Source organism: Penicillium expansum, assembly GCF_000769745.1.
Source record: "Penicillium expansum strain MD-8 chromosome Unknown contig145, whole genome shotgun sequence".
NCBI lineage: Eukaryota > Fungi > Ascomycota > Eurotiomycetes > Eurotiales > Aspergillaceae > Penicillium > Penicillium expansum.
In genome coordinates, this window is record NW_015971172.1 from 371,975 (window position 1) to 394,106 (window position 22,132).

At 47.7% G+C, this 22,132-nt stretch overlaps 7 protein-coding genes across 7 annotated transcripts; 4 read left to right on the forward strand and 3 right to left on the reverse strand.

Annotated features, from left to right (window-relative positions):
* Positions 1 to 806: 806 nt before the first annotated feature.
* Positions 807 to 1,258, forward strand: PEX2_044540 (uncharacterized protein; the record flags this gene model as incomplete). The annotated part of the gene is made up of 3 exons (XM_016741729.1): positions 807 to 947; positions 1,001 to 1,015; positions 1,076 to 1,258. The coding sequence occupies 3 exons, from the start codon at positions 807 to 809 to the stop codon at positions 1,256 to 1,258; spliced, it is 339 nt and encodes a 112-aa protein (XP_016603431.1).
* Positions 1,259 to 1,549: 291 nt separating this feature from the next.
* PEX2_044550 (uncharacterized protein) lies at positions 1,550 to 2,867 on the reverse strand (the record flags this gene model as incomplete). The annotated part of the gene is made up of 2 exons (XM_016741730.1): positions 1,550 to 2,416; positions 2,475 to 2,867. 2 exons carry the CDS (start codon positions 2,865 to 2,867, stop codon positions 1,550 to 1,552), a joined length of 1,260 nt encoding a protein of 419 aa, XP_016603432.1.
* Positions 2,868 to 4,610: 1,743 nt separating this feature from the next.
* PEX2_044560 (NAD(P)/FAD-dependent oxidoreductase) lies at positions 4,611 to 5,861 on the forward strand (the record flags this gene model as incomplete). The annotated part of the gene is made up of 1 exon (XM_016741731.1): positions 4,611 to 5,861. One exon carries the CDS (start codon positions 4,611 to 4,613, stop codon positions 5,859 to 5,861), a length of 1,251 nt encoding a protein of 416 aa, XP_016603433.1.
* Positions 5,862 to 9,229: 3,368 nt separating this feature from the next.
* On the forward strand, positions 9,230 to 11,150 carry PEX2_044570 (putative MFS transporter; the record flags this gene model as incomplete). The annotated part of the gene is made up of 7 exons (XM_016741732.1): positions 9,230 to 9,242; positions 9,370 to 9,544; positions 9,606 to 9,766; positions 9,846 to 9,968; positions 10,024 to 10,380; positions 10,440 to 10,493; positions 10,549 to 11,150. 7 exons carry the CDS (start codon positions 9,230 to 9,232, stop codon positions 11,148 to 11,150), a joined length of 1,485 nt encoding a protein of 494 aa, XP_016603434.1.
* A 772-nt stretch (positions 11,151 to 11,922) lies between these two features.
* On the reverse strand, positions 11,923 to 12,244 carry PEX2_044580 (uncharacterized protein; the record flags this gene model as incomplete). Its single annotated transcript, XM_016741733.1, has 3 exons — positions 11,923 to 12,012; positions 12,081 to 12,127; positions 12,175 to 12,244. The coding sequence occupies 3 exons, from the start codon at positions 12,242 to 12,244 to the stop codon at positions 11,923 to 11,925; spliced, it is 207 nt and encodes a 68-aa protein (XP_016603435.1).
* Positions 12,245 to 12,476: 232 nt separating this feature from the next.
* Positions 12,477 to 14,298, forward strand: PEX2_044590 (DNA-directed RNA polymerase I subunit RPA49; the record flags this gene model as incomplete). The annotated part of the gene is made up of 3 exons (XM_016741734.1): positions 12,477 to 12,825; positions 12,887 to 13,209; positions 13,267 to 14,298. The coding sequence occupies 3 exons, from the start codon at positions 12,477 to 12,479 to the stop codon at positions 14,296 to 14,298; spliced, it is 1,704 nt and encodes a 567-aa protein (XP_016603436.1).
* An 882-nt stretch (positions 14,299 to 15,180) lies between these two features.
* hemA (5-aminolevulinic acid synthase HemA) lies at positions 15,181 to 17,168 on the reverse strand (the record flags this gene model as incomplete). The annotated part of the gene is made up of 2 exons (XM_016741735.1): positions 15,181 to 16,775; positions 16,829 to 17,168. 2 exons carry the CDS (start codon positions 17,166 to 17,168, stop codon positions 15,181 to 15,183), a joined length of 1,935 nt encoding a protein of 644 aa, XP_016603437.1.
* Positions 17,169 to 22,132: the final 4,964 nt, after the last annotated feature.

The following is a 22,132-nucleotide window of genomic DNA, read 5'->3' on the forward strand; positions in this document are numbered from 1 at the left end:
CGTCGATCTTTTTGCAGATCGCTCGTGTAGCGACAACTATGCCTTTTCCTTTCAACGACATGGTCTAGCAATACTGGCAATTATCCAAATGGCTGTAGGTAGATAGCTTGTCTGATCCTGGATTGAATAAGCAGGCCATTTTTTTAGAGCTCTTCTAGATGGCTTATTTGTAATGCCTATTGTGTGATCGTTGGATTATCCGCTTCCTGTGGGGAACCTATATCCTTGAGGGCTCCAAATATGATGTATGTGATAAGTAGTCAGTTACCAGCCATTTAAGGGAATCTACATCACAAGGCCCAGCCTAATTGCGATTGCAGCGGATCTCCGGAGACCGGGGACAAACGAAATGATTTTAGTCAGAGATAACAGGAAACAGCTAGAGGGCCATGTAGAGCATGGCCAATGAGATACCAAGTATGCTATTTACAAAAGGCCAAGAGTCTACTGAGTACTGAGTTCGGTTTGCAAATTGACGATCTCCAGATACCCGTCCGTCCACTTCAGAATCTGAGGCTCTTGTGTTTACTGGTGTCTCCCTATTCCAATTCTACCCCAGTATCGCCAAGGCAGACATACAGGTAATGCATCCAATGATTGAATTTTTGGTCGCCTAATCTGAAGGATTGCATATTCACCTTGCTAACAGAGGGTGGCAAACAAATTTGGAATGAAAAACTTCAAGATATAAAAAGCCCCGCGTGGCCATCGATCTCTGTCGTACAAGTCTAAACCCAATCCCATACTTCGACGAAAGCCAATTCATCTCTTCAGCTTAAACTCAAGATTATCAACTTCTTTCCAAAATGAAACTACTCTTCCAAGGCACTGCAATCTTCGCCCTTCTTATCGTCAACGCATCTGCTGAAAAAAGTGGCATTTTTGCCGCTAACGGTGTCGAGCTCGAAGTTTACCAATCCGGCGAGGATATCATCTACGGAGAACCTGTGAGTCTTTGATTCTTTGAACCGTCCCAAACACGATAACTGACTCCATATAGCAAAGCTTGGTCCAGGTACATTACCGATCCCCCCCCATTGTCAGGAAACGTAATTTTCTAACATGTTTATTGTAGGCGAGAGATCTTGAGGGCCGAGCAACCAACGCGTGCACCAAGTGTGTTGGTCACCATGGAAGTTGTGTTGTAGGAGAGGGGAACTGCTATGCCCCTGATACATGTGCTTTCTGTGGGGGCTGTTCTGTCAACCAGGCCCGTTGCCAGAACCCCAAGACGGAAGGCTGCCAGTGCTACAAATGATTTATTAAGTAGGGGGAACCAAAGCGAATTTCGCTTTTTCTAAGCCCAATTCTGTTTAAAACCTCTCGTGGTAGTAAAGAACTCCTACAGTTCTTTTCTGGCTTCTCGGTAGTTTTCTTTTTTCAATGCACTCATGCTGAGTTGCTTTATGCCTCATCTTATTTATTATCCTCCAGTAGTAAATTCAAACAAATGTGAAAAGGGATTCATTACAAGAGTAAGCTGTTATTCATCCAATTTATGTCAAATATTTGTATTCAACTATCAAAGCCAGATCAGACAAAGAAAAGTTCACCCAAATATATACTCCCACCACCCTTTCTTCCACGTCCGCCCAAACCGATGATTGACACACGCGTTACCGTGATTAAACCCTCCCGCCTGACTATGTCTCTGTCCATTCCCCCAAACACTGATCGGCAACACACATAGTCCACCCATATATGCATTCGGGGCAGCCTCATCAGCCTGGATACAAACAGGATCACGAAGTCTATGAAACGGAGCCCATGTTACCCGTTCCTTCAACTCCCCAAGTTCAGGAGAGAGGAGGTCCCCTATCTCTATATCTGCGTCGACAGATTGTTGAACAAACGGATGCGTCGAAGGGAGCGAAGAGGAAAGTTTGTCAAGAACAGCATCCGTGAAGACATCAGGCCCCGTAACTCCCAAGATAGTCTTCTCGTCATACGCCAGACTGGGCAAAAACCTGCTGTGTGCACTATTGTATTGCCTGGTATGTGCTAAGACCCGCACGATGGTTTCGCGGAGAAGCGGGCTGAAACGTCGCGGTGCATACATTGTATACTGGATCAGTCCGTAACTCCTTGTCCAGTGCCAGTCGCGCATGAATTGTGGTGAAGCATATGGCTCGTCGACTTCAATTCCAACCACAAGGGATACATTGGGATGGGTGTTTTGTGTGTATTCCTCGGGTGTGGGTGCGAAGAAGGGCTCTAGTGCTGGACAGGTCTTGATGGTTCGAGCTGGGAAGACATCGATGTCTGCATAGAAGCCTCCATAGTACCAGAGAAGGAGGTATCTGAGGAGGTCTGCTCGAAGGACATTTTGAGGGTAGGATTTGTATATACTCGCGATTTCGGGGATGGCAGATAGTTCCTTGGTCACGAACTCGATGGCCTTTTTATCAGTGACTAACTTTGTGGTTTTTAGTTGGAGTCAAGTAAGGTATGTAGTATCGGGCAAAAGTACTTACATTGTATTTCCACTCCTTATTTTTCCCTTGAAATATTATTGAGTCATCCCCCCTGTGCTTTTCATTTTTCGCTATCTGCCAGATTCTATCTTCGGATATGTTGCTTTCCTGACTTGCCAATATGGCATTTTCAATGTTCTCCAGGGCATTTGATAGCTGTTCTTCATATTCAACATCCGGATTATTTCGGAACGGAGAGCGGTAGATAAACCGTGGTGTATCCTCTACTTGATGCTCTGGTGGTGGTCGGTCTGCGCGGGTATTGTTCTGGGTGGAAGGAGGATCTGGAAGATGATAAATGAGGAACCATATCAAGATGATAAATAATATATAAGCTCCACGACGAGTAAATGAGAATCTAGATGCCTGCATCCTAATTCTTCTAATGCTCATGGTGGTAGTGGTAAGAGGGAAACCGTAGAGAACGGCGAGTTGAAGGCTGATTGGAGGAATATGGGAATAAATTACTGTCGACTCATTTGATGGGAAATTGACACATAGAGGAAGGCTAAAGACTGTATGGTTGAAGTGACAGTTATGAAATATGGCAAAGGAGAGAAATTGATGAGAAAAAAAAGAGAACCAAGAATCAGAATCAGAATAGCAAACAAAAGAAAAGCTGTGTCAGGCCAAGGATTGAGTACATGACCAAAGCCCCTGGGTCTCATGCAGCCTTTGACATGGCTTTCACGCTGATCAAAGCCTCGAGGTTGCCTCCAATTTTCTTTTTATTTATCTCTACAAAACCACTTTGCCGTCTAGTTCTTTCTTTGACAGAGGCCCACTTCGGGTCGATCCCCCAACGCTAGACAAGGATAGCCCTGCTGAGATTTGATAGTTCACATTTGGCATTAGTAATAAGACAGGGGACTGCCTCATTTTCCGGTTGGATAGAGGTACCCCGTATTGTAGAGGTGAAAGATACCACTATACGGAGTACAAGGTGAGAGTTTGAGATAGTAGTGGATGAGGTAGATCATGACTAGTAAAGCTCATTCTCATGCGTTATTGGAGTTCTGTATCAGTATGTTCACCCAGGATTTTGTAGCGATCGCTTCGGGTAGGTTATGCCCCTAATGTTCCGATGTGGCCTCGTCATCCTGATCATGTTGGATGTAAACTCGTCGATGTTCGTATTAGGGTTGTCTTCTCAAATGACGATACATCGTACAAGGACTATGACCGACCAAAAATGGAAATCAGAAGGAAACGTTGAAGATGAGAGTTTGAACAAGCAAATCTAGGCAAAGAGTATCATTCAATGTGATGTGAATGCCACTGTCTGCAATTTTGTGGTCAGGCATTTATGTTTCAGCATAGTCGATGATCGGGGTCTGACTAAAGTGATTTGATTGGTTGTACCTGTCCAGCAAGTGGGGTGAGTGCCCAAAGTGGAAGGAGGTTAAGGTTCAGCGGGTGAGGCTCATAACTCATATATATTACGTCCAATATAGGGGTAGTATACCGGCTCTGCATAAAAGACAGTGCTTGTGTCGATATATGAAACATTCTGAAACCAGATAGCTGAGCCATGAGTGTCCTACATACTTAGAAAGCGTTCTCTTTGTAGGTAGAGAGACTACTCAATAATATTTCCATTTAGTTTTTGCTCATCTCAGGAAGACAGAGATTTTCCTGCCTAAATAGAAACGTGTTCAATATCACAGACGAAAGGTCAGAGTGAGAAACAAAAGACGATTGAAGAGAGAAGAACTCTCAGAGCTTGCTAGGTATCAACTAGTTACCCTGAACTGTTCCCCTGAACTTCCAACCATCCACAATACATTCATTCACGACTTTGTGATTTCCAGATCGAAAAAATCTGAATTTTTTTGCCGAGATTTAGCCATTTGTATTGGCCCCCATTCAGAAATCCTGATAGCATACACCTTAAAAACCCACCGATATTAAGGGTAAGCCGAGCCAATCAGGGTAATGGCATGATGCGCCTCAAAACTATGTCAGAAATACCAAGACCGCGTCAGCCCCTGAAGCCTAGAGGGAGCGGGATTCAGATTGGTGCGGATAAAAAATGCGTGTCATCTTCTACGACATATTTAGTTCTCCAGTGCTCGATTTCCTGTATCTTAGACCATCGCTCTTCGATAATTCGTGAGAGTTTATTGCCTAAGAACAATGTCTCAAGATTCTAGCAAGAAGAATATTGTCATCCTGGGCGGTTCCTATGGGGGCGTGTCCACGGCACACTACCTTCTCAAACATGTCGTCCCTCAGCTAGCCAACAAAGAGAGCTATCAGATCGTCCTCGTCAGCACCTCCTCACAGGCCATATGTCGCCCGGCCTGTCCTCGCGCATTGATCTCAGATGACATGTTTCCCCAAGAGAAGCTCTTCGTCAACGTACCGCAAAAGTTCGAGCAGTACCCGGACGGTAGCTTCCGTTTCATCCAGGGCACTGCGACGGAACTCAACCACCAGGAGCGCTACGTCACTGCGACCCTCAAAGATAGCAGTACTGAGAAGCTTGAATACCATGCGCTTGTCATCGCCACTGGCGCATCCACTCTGTCGCCCCTACTAGGACTCAATCACGACTCTGAGTCCCTGCGCGCAACCTGGAATGACTTCCGCAAAGCTCTCCCCAATGCCAAAAGCATCGTCATCGTGGGTGGAGGCCCAGCGGGTGTAGAGACGGCCGGCGAGCTAGGCGAATATCTCAACGGTCGCCCTGGTTGGTTCAGCATCAAACTGGATAATCCCAAAGTCCCCATTACCCTAGTGACATCGGGCCCACAGATCCTCCCGGCCTTGCGGCCCGCGATTGCGGGCAAGGCGCAAGGATTTCTCGCACAAGTTGGCGTGACAGTGATTAAGGGTATACCCGTCGTAGCTGTCTCACCACCTGGGGCTGGGACTGAGAGTGATCTGACCTCCAATGCGACTGTGACCTTGCAAGACGGCAGAACACTCGAAGCCGACCTTCTTATCCCGGCTACCGGCTCTACGCCTAATACCCGCTTTATCCATGGGTCCCTGTTGACCGCTGGTGGCACGGTAGAGACTAATGTATCTACCCTGCGTGTGGATAAAGCCGGTCCACGTGTCTATGCGATTGGTGATGTGGGATCACATGCGCGTCCGGCGATACACAATCTCACGAATACAGTCGTCATTATGTGTGCGAACATTAAGCGAGATTTGCTCATTGCTGAGGGGAAGGACGAAAGTTCTGTTGGTCCCGATCGTGAGTTTAAGGAGGATACTCGTGAGAGTCAGCTTGTGCCAATTGGAAGAAGTAGGGGTGTTGGCGCCGCTATGGGCTTAGCTTTACCCAGTCTCTTCGTGTGGCTGATCAAAGGTCGAGACTATTGGCTATGGACCACGGGGGGGCTGTGGAGTGGCACCTCGTGGGCCAAAGAGGCGTGAACATTTCGTTTTTCTTTTTTCTTAATGGAGCTGAGATTAATTTGTAATACATATCTCAGATAGTTACTACTACTTCTTGCTCATTTTGATACTCAAGATATCTAGTATAAACTGATCCCAAGTGGCTCTTATAGCTCAGAGGTTCTAGCGTAGCGCGAAAAGGTTGTATCAAATAGGCTCGCATTCAAAATTGGTGTGAAGTCTCTTGTCGGGTTCTCTCTTCTTAAGAGTAATCAACAAAAAGGAAGCTATACGGTATACCCAGTAGTATCGGACTGGTGCCTTCATGCCGTTAGTATAGATAAGAATGTGGACTCGTTCTAGTTCTATAAACTTGCACTATCATCTATTGAATACACTGCCTATGGTAGAAGTGAGAGAGATTATCGCGAGCTTTAACAACGACTGATGCCGCACGCTAATCAATAATGTTATGAGGATTAGTTAAATGACAACATTTCGGTGTGGGGAGCATTTTATGGTTTAGGAATGCTCTACAGAGACTAGGGGAAGCTGAAGGAGGCAGAGTAGATGTACTAGCGAGCATTTGCAGGCTATGGAAATGCCCTCGGTCCAGATCATATATCCACTCTCCTCGATACTACCCTAGATCCTACTTTTCTCCACGGTTCGGCTCTATAAGAGTAAGAAATTACGGGAGTGTAAGGACTTACTAGAGAACTAGATCAGGTTGGCAATGAGAGGAACACTAGTTTTAGTGTCGTAGGACAATTCGTGCCTTCCTTTTCATTCTATCTAGTATATTCGCATTCCCTGCTCAAGGAAACAAATGAAAATCGTCTTGATCACCAAACAAACAACCTCGCCCTACAAAGATTACAGTGCTATAAGGGTTAAAATGGCACATTTGATCGACTCCGAAATAGCCGTTTTTCATCAACATCTCTCTGTCCAAACAGTGTTTTTGCACTCCTACAGACTTACATACATCACGTAACCTGGGACCTAATTCGGCGAGAAGCCAGGAGAAATAAATTTCACACACGTCTGTAATATCCGGGTCCTAGAACATTTTCTAAAATAGGTAGTGACAGAAGCAACTGTTTTTCATTCAAATGTTCTCATGAGTTTTTATACCCGATAACCTTCCCTATGACCCGAGAATCAAGACTTCTATGTGGAGCTTTCTCTTTAGGAAAAAAGGCACCCCAGTAAGGTCAGGTTGAATGTAACCATACTTTAAGTGGTTTTATATAACTGCGGCAACCTACGGCCGAGTCGTATGTGGTAGCAGTGTATTTTAGTGGTGCTAGCGCAGAGTCGAGGAATCTTGATTTAATCCTTGCTCTTTCTCAATGATAAGTGGATTGTCTAGGCAAACGCAAAGAGATAACAGCACAAAGGACTTCGAGCTCGCGGGGCAATCACATTTCCACCTTTAAAGCAAAGGTCCCATTCTTTTCTTTCGGTGAGATTCAGTCCCATAAAACATTACATCCCCGGATATCCCATTCCAACCACACTTCAACCACACGCGTCTTTCAAGTATCTCTACATCAATCTTCACAGCCGTCGAACTATCGTCCATTAAAAACACCCGGACAGATACATTTTTTGGTCCTCCTTTGGTGCATGTGACGTGGTTCAACATTCATGGCAATTCCACGTTTCGAAGTATCGGAGCTGCGTTCGCTGCTTCAATCGACGATGTGTTCGTCGGCATTGCCGATCATGTGAGAGGCAATGTTTACAGCATTACCAGTATGAATGCAACCTTATACTCGGTGACCGTTGTTTGTTCGACCGAGAAGTCGGATGTCGAGATTGGGGGTGTGATCCAAGACCTATACCAGCATTTGAACAAGGATGTAGTGATTCCAGAGGAAGAACTGGCAGCCTTGCGAGCATGGAAAGAATCCAATGAACCCATTGAGAATTCGTTGCCAGAAAAGAGCGAGGAACCTAAAGCTTAATCTTGCAAAGACTCGCAAATACAGTGGTCTCCGACTTGACTGGCCGTTTCTTTCACCGAATATCCCTATCTTCTTTTCTGATCCGCTCTTACTTATATAATCAGTAAAGCGCAAGAAGTGCTGAATAGATAGATCAGAAGAGTTGCTCTAGTAACAGCAGTTGTTAAAATAACCATTACCGACCGATTCCCACCTTGTTTCGCAGCGCTTTGGAGCCGTCAGACGTCTTCAGGTCAGTCACTGGTCCTAAAACACTTGACCCACCTGACCTCCACGAACAAATCACCAGAGATATGATTGGTTCCAGCTTTTGTCCCTCTTTGAAAAAGTGTAGATGCTCTTATGTACATCAATCATATCTGAAACTGTACACCAACCATAGGCCAGCAACCCGAGGACCCTAATTCCAAGAAATCTGAAAAAGGGGCATTGGATAGTTAATATATATAGGGCAGTGCCATGCACCATCAATTGCCTGGTCTAATCTAGTAAGAAGGACGAAGCTACAGGCGATGCCCCACTCAGTGTTGAGTTGGAGTGTTGGCACCACTATGGGCTTCGCTTTACCCAGTCTCCTCGTGTGGCTGGTCAAAGGTCGAGACTATTGGCTACGGGGGGCTGTGGAGTGACAACTCGTGGGCCAAAGAGGCGTGAATATTTCGAGGTTTTTTTTCCCTTAGCGTGGAGCTCAGATTACTTTGTACTATATATGTCAGATATTTGTGTTAGATAGATTTAGATATAAATAAACAAATAAACAAATAATATAAAATCAAAGACAGTTATATTCTCTACTTACTTTCTTTGATAAGCAGATTAAACGAATCAGGGGTGTCAAGTGACCAAAAAGCCCGTGATGCCCCCGCACTTCGCAGAGTGGAGATTGAGTCGGCCCGGAGACCCCTATTTTCTCAGCACGTGACGTGAAAGCTATTTTGCGGGGAAAGGTCAATTGATAGAAGTTCCAAGAACAGAGTACTCCATAATAAGAGTAAAATAAGATTTAAAAGAGAAAAGTTACATATTTAAGCAAATTCCAGATGTCTTGCCGATCATAACCAAGCAAATGAAAAATGAAAAAGCAAAAAGCAAAAACTCGGGCTGTACATCGGCGCGCTATAGGCCGAGATCGGGCTTCGATCGACCGGTGATACATCCAGGGATGATTCATCCTTTGTAATTCGCATCCTTCGAGTCGCTAAGATTGTCCATTTACTCTTTCAGCCTTGCTTTTCCTCGCCGGAACTCCGGAAGTTACCCCACATTTGAGGAGCGGTATCCAGCGTAGCACCTCGGTAACATCCCTATATCGGCGAACCTACGCTTGAGGATTCGACCCTCAAAAAGTCAAAATTCCCCCTTCCTTTCCTCTTCCACATTATTATTCCCCTTCCAAGCAATTGCGCATTGTCCTAGCGCAATTCGCATCTCATCATGGGTGTCTTAGGTATGTTCAATGCTCTATACATCTACCCCGGATTTCTTTCTTTCTTCCTTTTCGGGGTTGAGCAGGTGCGCGCGCGCCAGCGCATCATTGTTGACTCATACTGACCGTTTGACAATTTCTTGCGCAGAATCACCCGCCTATAATGGACAGCCCATCGACAAAGGCGAAAGCCAGTCCAGTTCCGACATAGACTTCGATCTCCCTCCTCTCACAAGTACCACCGCGCGCAAGTTGCAAGCCAAGGTCGATTGGCACATCCTACCCTGTCTGTGCATTTTGTATTTGCTTGCCTTTTTGGATCGGTAAGCTTATCATTGGCTCGTGTGACTTGGCGTTGCTTGTATCTGACTCATCGACCTCCAGAGTTAATATTAGCAATGCCGCTATTCTCGGACTGAAAGAGGATTTGAACATCGTCGATGGAACGAAATACAACACCGCGCTCACGATTTTCTTCGTTCCGTATATTATCTTCGAGATTCCGTCAAATATTTTGCTCAAGAAATTAAAGCCCCATGTCTGGCGTAAGTGATTTGGTTCCTTTTGCGCCCCGTGCAATTAAACACAATTTTGGTGAGCGCAGCATGTTAATTCGAATTTTAGTGTCGGGATGTATGTTCATGTTTGGCGTGGTTTTGCTCTGCCAGGGTCTGGTACAGAACTGGGGTGGACTGATGGCTACTCGTTTCTTTTTGGGTGTCTTTGAGACGGGCATGTTCCCTGGATGTAAGTGCAGATACCAACAGGAACTCCAAAGCCAGGTGCTAATTACGATTGCCAGGTTTCTATCTTTTGGGAATGTGGTACACACGCTCTGAGGCTCAGAAGCGTTTCAGTTTCTTCTTTAGCTCCACTTCCCTGGCTGGCGCCTTCGGTGGTCTGCTTGCCAGTGGAATCGCAAAGATGGATGGCATGCGCGGCTACAGTGGCTGGCGCTGGGTGTTCATTATCGAGGGCATTTTGACCAGTGTGGTCGCGATCATCCTGTTCTTCTTCATTGCTGATTTCCCCGAGGATGTTAAGTGGCTGAACGAGGAAGAGCGCGCATACATGCGTGCCAAGTTGGCCAAGGATGTTGGTAAGGCTGCTCACAACGTTCACATGGGCAAGCGCGAGGTCCTGGGTGTGTTCAAGGACTGTAAGTATAGCCCAAATAATCCCTCTTGCATTCAATTGCAGCGCGCTGACTTTCCCCAGACAAAGTCTTTATCGGAGGCTTTATGTACTTCGGCTTGATTGTCCCGGCTTATGGTACGCAGACCACTTCTTTCTATTAACCTCCGAGTTATCGCTCACTCTCATACAGGATATGCATACTTCGCGCCGTCCATTATCAAGACCTACGGCTATAGCGCGATCAAAACCCAGCTGTACTCCATTCCTCCTTGGGCTGCAGCATTCGGCTTTTCAATGGTAGTCGCGTTCTGCTCTGACCGACTGCGACACCGATTCATTTTCACATTGATTCCTATGGCGATCGCCCTTGTCGGATTCATCATGCTCCTGACAATCCATAACAATAATAGTGCGCAATATGGCGCTCTTTTCATGCTCACCAGTGGCTGTTATAGCGCTATGCCTGTCATTGTATGCTGGTTCTCCATGAATTTGGGTGGCCATCATCGACGCAGTGTGGGAACCGCATGGCAGATTGGCTTCGGCAATATCGGTGGAATCATCGCTACTTATTCTTTTGTCGTGAAGAATGGCGTCACAGACTTCCGAACCGGGTATATCATCTGCCTGTCATTCATTTGCCTCGCTGCTCTGGCATGCGCGCTCTATATGGCAGCCCTATGGTTTGAAAACAAGAAACGTGATCGCAATCCTGTTGATCCTGCTACGATTGGCGAGGATGAAGAGGAATATCTGGGCGATTTGGCGCCCACATATCGGTACACGTACTGAGAAAGATACTTTTGTATGACGGATCTTTTTTTCATTTTACTTTTGTGGATCTTATCTTGCGGATTTTGCGAAGCTCCATGAGTGATGAATATTTTGATATATTTCTTTAATGAGCATACGCCTGGCTATACCCCAGCGAAAACATTGGCATCAAAAGTCTTGTTGGTTCTATTGGGGGGCTATATGATATATGATATGTTATTCAATAATAGTAATGGCATTTCTCTTCTCGCAGATGCTAAATTCTACTAATGGCATTACCTTACAATCCCCACTCGTACTTCATAAGTTACATAAATTATTTTCAAATAGTTTGCAAGCCTAAAGACATCTATGGAGTGAAACCCTATCAAATTTCCTAATCTGGCATAGTCATGTGTCGTCACAGATGGAAGCTTGACGTGTCACGTGTGGGGCCTAAGCGAGGGCGGCTGAGTCAGCCGCACCGTACCTAAATGCGTCTCGGGGCCGCCCTCACTTCGTCTTTCTTTCTACTATCTCTGTTTCATCCTCGAAATCGTGAGTAGTGTTCCCAAAGCTTATTGATATTCTCGAGAGCAATGCACTAACCCAGTCAACAGTTTGAAGATGAGAGCTAAGTGGAGAAAGAAGCGCACTCGCCGTCTCAAGCGCAAGCGCAGAAAGATGCGTGCCAGATCGTAAGTCACTTCCATTGTGCGCCAATGGTCTTGCGAAAGGCTATTGAGCTTCCAATTGGCGAACCGAAATACTAACTCCCAAATCAGCAAATAAACTACTCGCCCCCTCCATCTCAGCTCTCCTTGCCGAAGCTCATGTTTGAACGCTGAACACGACAATTGACGACGCGACGTTGCGACTTCCGTTTCTTCGTGACACGCCCCTCATTTCAACGAGTTACCTGCACGGACAAGATTTCCGACCTATCTTCAGAAGAAATCGCAGATCAACATGACGGAATCCGCTGTTACAACAACAGTCTACCCACATTCCAACACCTCGGATTCATTCACGTCTACGATTTGATGTCATGCATGGTTATTACTCGGAGGGGCTCCTGTGTTTAGGTGGATGTTGGAGGGCCGGTGCAACCCATCGGTCTTTGAGCACGGCATTGGGATGACTGGTCAATTCTCATTATCTTTACGGCCTTCCTTCGGGCTGGTCAAAAGCTGTGGAGAGGTTTCTTCCGGGAGTTTATCAAAAATCCATGGAATAACTCGGAGGTCTTGGTTTAGCTACTGCAGATGAATCGATGACTTGATGAGTGCAACATTTTTTAACCATTGTAATCCGTAAAATTGTAATCTGGAACAGACCAACCACCAAAGTAGCGAATAGCTTCAAATGACCCTAATTGTCTTGAATGTTCCCATCGATATCAGCTTGACGTTTTATGTACGTCAATATTTCTTTGTGCGGAAACCCATGGACTCACCGCCTGCCTGGTCTCCGCTCGTAAAATTTTCTGCCAGACAAGTCCAGACATTTTATTTCACCGCGCTGAAGCCGATTCTCGAGAGCTACGATCTTTTGTCTCTCGTCTTTAACGCCATAATGCCGTCCAATAAAACAGAAAACAAGCGCAAGCGCTCAGCGGACAATGACCGTCCAAGCAAAAAGCCTACGCTAGACCAGCTACCCCCGCTGGCTGCCAGCGTTGTTGAAGATAAGAGCGAGCTGGCACCGGTAATTGGTGAGTTGAAGGCTTTTTATCCATACTATGAACTATATCTAATTGAGTTTTTGCTTTATAGCCAACACACCCGGTCTTCAAAGCTCCAAATCCCTCCGCTGGAACCCATATATCAAAAGCCGCGCCAATGTCTCCAAGTCTGCGGCATCGACTCGGAACCCGGGCATTGTCTCTTCAGAGATGCTGCTGCAGTCCTCAGACCACGCCAAGCTGGACTTTGTCGGCCGTGAAGGCACGGGAGACGATACCGACTCCCAAGTGAAGCACTACGTCGCAGTCATTGACCCAGAGCGCAAGACATGGAAAGTCGTTGAGGTGCGGCGAGCGACACTGCGAGGAGCAGTGAGAAGCCGCAAGCCCGAGGAAGACTCAGACGAAGAGATGGTATATCTTCCCAGACGCAATTCCATACATCAGGATCCAACTAACAAGCATCACCAGAACACCATGCGCGCCCAACGCACAGCCCTAACCAACACCTTCGGAACCAAACAATCCCGCAAGGCCGTGCAATCCATGGCCGAGAACGCCCAGCTCTCCAACGCCCCTACCGGCGCCGTCCCCCAAGCCGGCGCAGCCCTCATCTCCTCGCTGCCCGCCAACACAGCCTCCGGCCTCGCCAAGGCCCTCGCCATGCAAGCCGAGGTGCAAGCCGCGAAGCCCCTCCCAACCCCGAACCTCGCCGTCTCGCACCCCTCCGACGTCTACACAATCGAGACCCTCGTCCCAGGCAGCCACTCAACCCTCAGCCAACTCAACGGCGTAGACGAGTGGAAGTCTCAAGTAGAAGCCGGTCTCGGCGTGACAACCGTCTCGCGCTACGTCTCGAACCGCGTCGGCGCAGTCGTCAACTCAGACAACACAACCCACCTCCAAGTCCTCCGCTTCATCCAGCTGCTCATCGAATTCGGACGCTGTCTCAAACACGCCGGCGCAAACGCCAAGGGCGGCGGCCCAGGCAGCAAACGTCTCCCACCCCGCGAAGACCTCCGTCGCATCCTCTCCAACACCACCGGCTCTGCCGTCGCGAAGCCCAAGCCCGGTGCTGCCCCCGAGCCGGCTTCCACAGATCTGCTTCCGGAGTCTGTTATCGATGCCGTGCGTCGTCGCTTTGCCCCCAGCGGTGGCTACGTCTCCAAGAACGACTTCACTCTCCTGCACACTACTATCTGTGCGCTCTCGCTGCATATCCCACCCCAGCCGGCCCGCGACGGTGGATCCAGCTCGCTTGGTGGTAATGCGCCCAATGAGCTTGCAACTGATCCTTCGGATCTGCGTGATGATCTGCGTCTTGACCCGAATACTATTCACCAGTACTTCCGTGAGCTTGGTTGTCGTATTGATAAGCCTCGTGAGACGGAGTTCGCGAAGTGGAATATTAAGGGTGGACGTGCGGAGGCGCATGCGCGTCGTGTTGCTCGCTTGCGCGTGCCCGTTGAGTTCCCGAAGGTTAGCCGTGGTGGTCGGAAGTAGGGGGTTTGATTTGTGGATTGGTGGTCTTGAGTTGTCAGGCTTCCTTGGAATATATGGCGCTTTGTGTGTTACAAAATTGTTACTTTTACCTGTTTCTATATCAATGAGACATTGTTACATAGCCAAAGGAATTTACTTGGTCATTTCTTTGATTTCGATTTCGATTTTGTGAACTCCGTAGACTTGAGCTCTCTGTCTGATGGTTAGGGTTTACACAAATTGCTAGCAAACTTGGTTGGAATGTATCGTATACTAGGTAGCTGAATCACTATGTTTCATGTTCAGGTACTATCTTGTTTTTATCTACTTTCGTATATATTTTCCATTTCTATTAGTCTACCGTTTAAAATAGGTTTTTGCAACTAGAGTGGAGGCTGCTCATATCCAGAGGGGGTTGTGTTGTATATATCATGGCCCTAAACATAAACAAGCAAAAGCCCTATCAATCACAGGACATGTTTTACTAACAATCTTGGAAACCCTTACATACTACCGAAGGCCGAAGCCTAAATGAAATATAATGCCACTTCAAATTTGTTCATTCCAACCTGGTCCACTTGAGCCCAATAGATGACACTCGATCAATGTAAATACAAGCAGTATATCCGACACTAGTCTTGGTCTTTCAAACCAAATCAACGTCATACATCAAAAGACAAGAGCGCAATTCACGGCTAATCCAAGCCGGAGATGTCTACATCATTTAAACAAAAGCAGACAGGGAGATATGACATGAATATGTGGGATGGTATGATGGAAGACGGATGCATATGTTATTGTATGTCCGCACGACACAATATTATAATAAATGAATGGACGGGAATAATGCGACTGGAATTACCCCAAAAAACCGAGAAGCGTAAAAGACGGGACTCGTCTGCTCTAGGCGACCACACCAACGGGGGTGGAGTTCAGTCCTGAGTGAGCCTTCTCGGTCAGAGGGGTAGCAGCCTTCAGGTGCGGCACGGTGGCCTGGGCAGCTGCGTCGTGGAGCTCACGAGCAACAGCGCCCTCGACGGTCTCGCCAGCCTGTAGGCCCAACTGGGCGTCCTCCCAGATGGGCAGGTTGGCGGCCTCGGCGCCTTCAACGCCAACGCCGACGAAACCGCCCTGGCTCTTCCAATCGCTGGTGCGCTTGAGGCCTAGGTCGTTCCAAACGGCCTGGACGGCCTGCACGAGGTGCTCGCGCAGGGGCTTCACGTGGCCTGGGGTTGGGGTGATGCGCAGACGCTCCTCGCCGCGTGGAACGGTGGGGTAGTTGATGGCCTGCACGTAGATTCCGTGTTCATTGAGAAGTTTGTCGGAAGCCTGCTTGGCCAACTCGGCATCGCCGACCAAGAGGGGGACGATGTGGGAGGGGTTGGGGATGACGGGGATATCCAAATCATTGAGGGCAGTCTTGACTGCACGGGTGTGGAGGTGTTGGAGGACTCGGTCCCGGGGTTGCTGGGACTGGTACTGGATGGCGGTATCCGCACCAGCCATGGTTGCTGGGGGGAGTGAAGTGGTGAAGATGAAACCGGGAGCAAGGGAGCGGATGGTGTCCACCATGGCTGCTGAGCCTGCAATATAGCCACCGACACAGCCGTAGGCCTTGCCCAGGGTACCAGTGATGATGTCAATTCGGTCCTGGACTGTGCCCTTGGTGCTTTGAGGGGAAGCTGTATCCTGCGATGCGTACACATCGTAATCGAGGTGCTCAGCAACTCCAGCTCCGTGTGGCCCGTACATTCCTACGGCGTGGACCTCATCCAAGAAAGTGATGGCACCGTATTTGTCGGAGAGATCACAAATCTTTTCAATGGGCGCAATTGATCCGCACATACTGTAAACGGATTCAAAGGCAATAATCTTGGGGGTACTAAGTGGCAATGAGGCTAATTTAGCTTCAAGGTCTTCCAGATCGTTGTGTTTGAAGACCATCTTCTTCGCGCCAGAGTGGCGAATACCCTGAATCATCGAGGCATGGTTGAGGCTGTCCGAGAGGATGACACAATCGGGCATCTTACTGCCTAGTGTTGCCAGGGTCGCATCGTTAGCCACGTAGCAGGAGCTGAAGACCAATGCAGCCTCCTTGCCATGCAACTTAGCAAGCGTCTCCTCTAGGGCGACAGCATGCTTGTTATGACCCGAGATATTGCGAGTACCACCTGCACCGGCTCCATAGGTGTCCAAAGTCTTGTGCATGGAGTCCAAGACCTGCTGGTTACGACCCATGCCGAGATAATCGTTTGAGCACCAGACAGTCACACGCTCCTCGGCAGAGGCAGTGTGGGCCCGAGGGAACTCCTTGGCGAGGCGGTTGATGTTGTTGAAGTAGCGGTAGGACTTGTCCTTGTGCTTCTTCTCCAATTCCACGTTATAGAAGCTATCGTAGTTGAACTTTTCGTTGGTGGGAGCTTCCGGACGGGGACCGCGAACCGCAGCGCCAGCGGCGGTAGGGGACGGGCGGGGCGTATTGGCCAAGTTAGGGTTTCCTGTAGTCAGATTAGAAATCGCTCAAAACCCAAGCTTCAGAAACTCAATTTACCTCGCTCGTTCTTCTCGTATCCCCCAGAGGCGAGACTGGCAGGGTGACCACCGGTGGTGTGCAACGCCCGCTTGCCAGTCGGAACCCGCATAGGCTGGATTCCACCGACACCGGCGGCGCGCGAGGTGAAGCGCTTGGCGCCACTGAGACGGGCACTCTGCACAGCCAGGGCCTTGCTCATGACTGGGCAGCGGCGACCCAGAACCTGCAGGTTGGACATGGTTCCGCCTCCTGGGCTGGTGCTGGGACGAGTCGCGGTTGAAAGAGTGCGGAGGGTGGTGGGGGATGTGCGCTTGAGGAAAGGGCACATAGTGCGAGACTGCTGCAAAAGAGCCTCCATAGTTGAATTGAGGCAAGGGTAGTAAAAAAGAAAGCAACGACAAAAATCTCCGTGAATTGGGGAGATTGTACAGGTTAATATCTCGAAAACCAGCGGAACCAGAGGGAAAATCAATTGGGTGGGGGCTGCTGACTGATCTGAAGGGCTTACATAGAAAGGCCTCTGATTGGTCCACTTGGCCAAATCCCGAGGTACGGATGTTCCTATCCGATGTGCCTCACTGCCGCGGGCTTTGCCACTTTTGGCGGGAGAGCGGCATTGTGTGTTACAGTCAAACCCCGTTAGAATCCACCCCACTGTTTTGAAAACCTCGATAGTTTGAATTTGACTCCTGGAATGGTTTGTTTAGATCATGCCATACTCCGTACGAAGTACAATGTTTGTAGTTAATAGTGCCAGTGCTATTTCCTAATTAGGCCTAGTCCCCCACAACATTGCAGTGTTTCATTCTGAAAGTGGATTTCGGGTCACCGCTCACATGGTTGATACCATATCATTGGCTTATTTTTGTACTCCGCCCTTTTTTATTGCAAATTCTGCCAGATTTAAATCCACCGGCAGGCAAAAGTCCGATTACATAATACAGACTGGCACCCGTGGATATTCCAAAAACCCTAAATCCCGGCTCCGGAGATCGCTCGCCAGTTCAGACGCCATTTGCTCTCCGAGAATCCCCCGATTTTAACGGGATTTGACTAGTATCATGAACGATATTTAGTCTACCACAGTAGCCTGTTGAAAGATGCTTGAGTCTGGCATCAATGCTAAAAATAAAGCTCGAATAAGGCATTGACAAGGCATGTAAGATCAAAATGGGAACACGCTGCAAGTGCGTATTCGTATCCCCACTCGCACTTGCATTGCGATATTATTCTTGTTAAGCGAGCGTATATTTGGTTCTTTCGACGCTTTTCTAGACTTGCTATCAATGCGTATTATTCCCTAATGAACCAAAGAGCAAAGAGGAATCTAGCTACCCGTACTCCGTACAGTAGGTTTTTATCCACTCGTGAGTGTTAGCACTACAATTTGTGGGGATCTCTTCCTACAACAAAAATCAAGACTCCAATCGTCAATATGGACCTACAATATCAACATCTTGTAGTAGAGGGCATTTCCCCCGCATTTTCGCCTGCTCGTTGGGGTTCTTATGTTGCTAGTTTGCAACATGGCAATAGGACTTTCCCAATATATGTAGGGTGGTCAAACCCTTCTGTTTTGTACAAAAGTAGTGCTTGAATTCTAAGATATTCAGGTTAGATTCGGTTAACAACTTCTTAGTACTAACTGCTTCATTTGAAAGATAGCAGCCAATATTGTAAGACCTCATGGCTTTGTAGGATATCGGCCCCAATTTTATTTTCAAATATTGAGCTGTGCTACCTCACTGTCAAAATTACTCTATTAAAAGGACATAATGAGCAATGATAATAAATTATTGAGGCCAGGATACATCAAAGCTAAGTGAGCGAGATTGAAAAGAGGAGAGAAGCCAACGCAGGTATTCAAGAAAGTACACAACTCACAACCCACCTGACTTGTAGAGATTGTTTGCTTTCTTGAATACCTGCGTTGGCTTCTCTTTATTCTTTCTTCACTTCTCTTTCTCTCCTATGTCTATAAGACCCCACAGTAATCTTCTTCGCTGGAAGATGTACCTCCTCTTCTTCATTCAACGCCCGAAGAGGCCCGAGCTATTCATGTCTATATAAGCTGGTGAAGAGACAGACAACTCCACAGCGAGCTAGAGGCACATATACGTGAGAATAAGTGAGTTGACAGTAAGTATTAAAGGCATATCTCCCTCTTAAATGGCAAGTGGAAAGGGGCCTCTTCACATTCGCACCTGCCCTCAGCTTCATCAATGAGGTCATCCTTGACCCCTTCCCTATTCTCTCACAGAAGTACCCGTTGCCGTAGTCAGGACATAACTAACCTTTATCAAGGCGTCAGAACGAGCCAAATATATAGGTCTGGCACCCGGGCTCCAGAACATTAAAGGTCATATGTATCATTCGTGGCCCCTCATGGTCTTCTCCCCGTGTTTGGTGGCGAAAATGTACCACAGTCAGATACCACTACCACGGAACTTCAAGATGACAGCACCAATACGCCTGAAGTTGTCAATGACCCAGATCGCTACCTAGCCGGCGCTGAGATTCAACAGTCTGACAACACCAGACAGCCGTGGAGTTTTCCATAGCAAACGCCAAACAGGAATGGATTGTACCAATAACTACAATCAACCACGAGATGACGATTGGGGAATCTGCCGCCATGATTTGCTCTATATACTTAGATCAACGCTGAGCATCTAAGCCGGAGGTGGACCAGAGGTACATTGGAATGCGCTGGAGGTCATCAATGACCCTGATCACTACTCAGTCGATGGTGAGGGTCAACCGTCTAACAACATCAGACAGTCGCGGAGTTTTCCCTAGCGAATGTTAAAGGGGGCTTAATTGTCCCCAAACCAGTCGTTAACCATGGAATAGCAACAGGGGAATGTGCCACCCTACTTTGCTCCATCCTCTATCAAAACCAAGCATCGAGCAAAAAGGTGCCGCGGCCAGATTTCGTAATGACCATGGCATCTCTACGAAAGGCATACGGCCCAGGAGACTGAACAAGATAAACTTCATGCCTCACTTGGGCAGTTCTCCTATATCGAAGTACTACCTATCAACATCAATTGTGTCTTGTGCAAGTTATCTAATCGATTACAGAAGGATGGAAGACTATGTAACCATCTTCCTGGAATGGGGAATGATGAACGGGGACTACCGATGTCTTAGTGGTGGCCTCAAGCCTGTGGGAAATGCTCACCTGCTTCCACCACTGCCCAAATGGCAGGAGCGACCATTGACATAATTCTCGGCAGCGAGGAAAAACCTTAGATACACCGCCGTTCCTTCATCCCCTCGTTTTCAGCGCTGCTCTGATCCGCTCTGGTCTGACGACAAAAGCCGAGCGTCTAACCTAGAGGTGCAATGGAGAGAGATTGGAAGTCTATGATGCGAAACACATTATACAAGGTGATTAACTGTCCCCTTTCTACACTGCTATATACCTATCCCTTCTTTCCTTCTTACTGACATGTATCATCTCAAGGAAGAGGCTCAACCCTCTCCCTATTTATTGGGACCTGGCTCACATGTCCTGCACTACTACTTAGCCGCCCATAAAGGGACTCACTGGCCTTATGAGCACGCCAGGCAATTTGATTGTGATTGCGCTGCTCTAGCCCCTATCCACTCTATACCACAACATCGCGAATTCCACAAGAATATCCACATCTCAACATTGGCCAAATTCTTACAGGGCGCTGAATACACCCTTACTGGATCTTCTTGGTTGGTGGCAAGCCGCCTGATGGTGTCGCAAAACCGCGTCAAAATTGCCACACCATAAAAAGATTCATGGGAGAGCAAGCATCCAGCGCTCCCGAAATGGTGTCTGGAAACAGATACGGAAAGTGCACGAGTCCGTAAGCTAGCCTTTCACCTTCAAAATATCTTTTATTCCCCACTGACCCATCTACCCAGGTCGCGATAAAGACTCCCAGTAACTGGTCTCATGCAGACGACGTAGCCAACCACAACCCAAACAGAGGGAAAGAAAGACGAACTCCGCAGTTCCTTCGCGATGCAGAGAAGATACAATGACCACACATCAGCATCTACCCCTCCATATCCCGAGGACAAGCAGGCCAAGTCGGGAATGAGGACTAGTCGGTCACTCATTTCTTGCCCAATACCGTCGTCGTCCGTCGGAGCACGGGATGAGAAGAAAAACGGGTTCCTAATTCCCCGAAGGGATCAGCGACACGAGGGGAGAGGCTTGTGAATGGGCCAATCAAATCCCAATTATGTCTACTCCTGCGGAGTACTCTCTCTGCAATGGTCGATTCTTGGCAAACTCTCTGCTGCAATATAACCCCCATGTCCACCGGGGTGACGGTATGACACATTGCTATACATCCCAGATCATTTCTGCCAGTGAAGCTCTCATTACAGGCACAGAAACCGGGGATGTGACGTTGAGCAACGATTCGTCCAGCGACGATCTGTCTAGCTAGCCTCCAGTCGCCCCTCCGTATGATTCGGATCCTGCTACTTCTATTGACCCCCGTCAGCAGCTCACTGTCTCAGCCGCACCGCCGCCATTGGATACCACCCTCGAGCCGCTCGACCTCACCCTTGCCGCTAATCGCCATGCTAAGCTTGACACCATCGAGTAACAAGTCGACAGACACTACGGATTAAGCTGTTGTTTCAGCGCCGCTCATTGCGAGGTGAGAGTGAGTTAGGACTGAGGCTGGGTTGGTAGATTGATAGATATAATGAAAAATGCAATGACGAGTGCTTTTGATTTGGTGTTTCAGTGTGATTGTTTCTATTGTAAGGACTGTGTAGAGCATGGTCTGAGGAAGTAGGTTGACTCTGAGGTGGAGTCCATAGGAGTATGAGCTCTAAAAGGATGATAGGCTTGATTTGATAAACTTGATAGACAAACAAGGCTAGCATGCTGAGGGCAAGTACTATTCAGCAACCTCTACGAACCCCAACATCACCATTCCTAACCCTAAAAGCACACTACATCTCACTACAACATGTAATCTTACGATTTCATCGACAATCCAAAACCAAGGGCATAAGAGTCCATCAAACCAATACATTGACACTCATAACTAAACTAAAACACGAGCGCCCTTTTTTAACATTGAACATACAAGCGAGTCAGAAAGCCAAAATAGAGAAAAAGGTAGAAAAAAAAGTAAGAGAACAATGTAGAATGGGGGAAAGAAAAAGAAACAAATCACAACAAGTTCACACTGAAACCACCACAACCACCCATGAACCACAAAGCCAAAGCCAGGATCAAGTCTATCGTAGGAAGGGGAAAGAAAAACATCTTTTCATCATTGCATCAACCACCGTCAGCCACTAGACGTTGGGAAATGT